The sequence below is a fragment of the Trachymyrmex septentrionalis genome, unplaced genomic scaffold (assembly GCF_001594115.1).
Source record: "Trachymyrmex septentrionalis isolate Tsep2-gDNA-1 unplaced genomic scaffold, Tsep1.0 scaffold60, whole genome shotgun sequence".
Classification (NCBI taxonomy): Eukaryota; Metazoa; Arthropoda; class Insecta; order Hymenoptera; family Formicidae; genus Trachymyrmex; species Trachymyrmex septentrionalis.
In genome coordinates this window covers 3,960,899-3,963,475 of record NW_017305779.1, presented here as the reverse complement: position 1 = coordinate 3,963,475, position 2,577 = coordinate 3,960,899, and the positions used below count along the sequence as shown (strand labels likewise).

General features: G+C 28.8%; 1 protein-coding gene across 1 annotated transcript in view; it reads left to right on the top strand.

Annotated features, from left to right (window-relative positions):
- LOC108752575 (NADPH-dependent diflavin oxidoreductase 1-like) overlaps positions 1 to 1,605 on the top strand; it is a 13,259-nt gene extending 11,654 nt beyond the window's left edge. The window contains 5 exon segments of the mRNA XM_018493485.1: positions 81 to 224; positions 304 to 450; positions 586 to 891; positions 1,065 to 1,267; positions 1,374 to 1,605. Coding sequence (XP_018348987.1) covers positions 81 to 224; positions 304 to 450; positions 586 to 891; positions 1,065 to 1,267; positions 1,374 to 1,500 — 927 coding nt within the window. The 3' untranslated portion in view covers positions 1,501 to 1,605.
- Positions 1,606 to 2,577: the final 972 nt, after the last annotated feature.

The window sequence follows — 2,577 nt, the reverse complement described above, 5'->3', positions numbered from 1 at the left end:
TATATATGCAACAAATAATAAACAAGTTTATATTGAAATTAATATGTTAAATAAAGATATATGTGTATATTTATTAATAGATGTCGTCATTATTAATTCCTATTTGAATTATATATACATTGATAATTTATGTTTTAGCTGCCAATGGCATTTATCAGAACTCAGTATTTGGAATGGCAGCTAAATTACCTATCAGGTACACAGGTGCTGTTGTCTTAGGCTCGGTAAATATTAGCTTCAATCACATTTGATAAAGATTGCATAAAAACATTTGTAATTTGTTATCTATTGATTTTGTTTCAGAATATCTGTGGAACTTTTACAGCCATAATAAACTTCCTAGCTCAAATAATAGCGCCGAATGCGCGCACTGCCGCAATATATTACTTCATCACGGCTTTATTTATTCTCCTGGCCTGCTTTGACACGTACTTTGCACTTCCAATTAATGTAAGATTTTTATTAAAAATTAACTTTTAAGTCAAATAATTATAAATTTTTATTAATTAATACAGTGATTTATTAATTTTTAAACTAAATGTATAAAAAGGTTATTTAACTAATGTTAATTGAATTGAATCGTAGAGATTTTATCGATATCACGAGCTTCTTCATCAAAAAGAGACGAACAAAAGACAATTAGAGAACAATTCAAGAGGAAAACATAAACCAGCTTATTGGAAAGTGTTCAAAGCATGCTTTCCACAATGTTTCAACATATTTTTTATCTTCTTTGTCACTTTAGCGCTTTTCCCATCTGTCCAATCTGATATACAGTCTTCAGACAAGAATTTTGTGATTTCCTCTGAATATTATAGCAGTGTTATGTGTTTTTTAACATTCAATATCACTGCCATGCTAGGAAGTTTAATCGCATCGTTGGTTCAGTGGGTATGTAAACTTTAGTTTTTTGTATTTTATATTATTATATATTTATATTTTTTCTGTATGTAATTATATTACAAAATTATATTTTAAAATTATGATTGATAATATCTTTAATATATTTATTGTACAATTCTATTTGTTTATTAGTTAACTTTTATTTATTAATTCTTTTTCAGCCAAGCAGAAAGTATCTGGTGATTCCAGTGATTCTACGAGTTATCTACATACCATTGTTTTTGATTTGCAACTATCAGCCGATGGGCACAGAAAGAATATTGCCGGTACTTATTAAGAACGATTGGGTATTCTGGGTTATTGCCATTACTATGGGTCTTAGTAGCGGCTATCTGTCGTCATTGTCGATGATGTATTGCCCTAGGTAAGCATGATAAAATAGGGGAAAGGTTATCACACACACACACACACACACACACACACACACACACACACACCAATATTACTATTGAGAAATATTTTGTATTTAGAATGGTGGATTCGCAGTACGCTTCGACGGCCGGCATGTTTGGAGCGGCATCTTTGATGACGGGGATTTTTACTGGAATTCTGTTTTCCATGGTGATGCCTTCTATCGTAGCCAACATAACATTTTGATCGTTTTAAAGATAAGATTTAGCAATATGCTTATATTAACTCAGGAGCTAAAAAAAATATTGAAAATTAAGAGTGCAGTTTATCTCCCACACACACACATAATTACAAATTAAAATGATATGAAATAACAATTTAAAAGCTTGAAGAAATAACAATGTTGAAGAAGAAAAATAAAACGTTATTCCTAAGAACAACTCGAAAAAAGAAATGACATTTCAGAAACAAACATTACTTTCCTCGACACAAATAAGAGAGATGTTTTCCAGAATGCTCGTTTGCTTATATATACGTTAAATACATACATATATATAAATATATATCTAATCATACAATTCTTTAAATAATAATTATATGAGGATAAGCTCTTAATTAAGTAAAAGCTATTTGGAAGCAATGCGTGTTTTTTATAAGTGTGTGGCTTGGAGTTTCTATTGATTGATAATTTTTAAAGTCCCGTTATATATAATAGAAGAAATAGATATGAAAGTAAATTAAGACCATGTAAAGTGCATTAATAATACAAAATGATCGTCTCATACAATAGATTTGTATAGGAAATACCGGAATCCATGGTTTTATGAGAATTATAGAAACTAATTCTCTACTATTATTACTACTGCCCCTATTACTAAAACCGGACCAATAAGCCTTATTAATAAAAAGAAGTTATGCGGCGCTCCATTTTTTGTATTCAAATAGAAATCGCTAAATCATTATCAGGAAGATCACATATTTAAACCTGTAATTCGTTACGCGTTTAACGCATTTTTTATTTATTACAATCACATTTAAAAGAGAATAAAAACATTTACTAGAATTATTCTCTTATGTGGTGGTAAACGCGTAACGAGAATATATCTCTTAATAGATAAGCATTACATTTTTAAATAGAGTTTACTAAAGTTGTCATGCTGAATTTCCCTGCAGAAAATATTTCAATTTTGAAATTATTATACTAGCTATAGATATGTAATAGTATGAAACTAATTTGACAGACGCAATTTTAAATTCTAGCAGTTATTTCATAAAATCATTACACATATAATTTTATTTTATATTTATATTAATATTAAATTT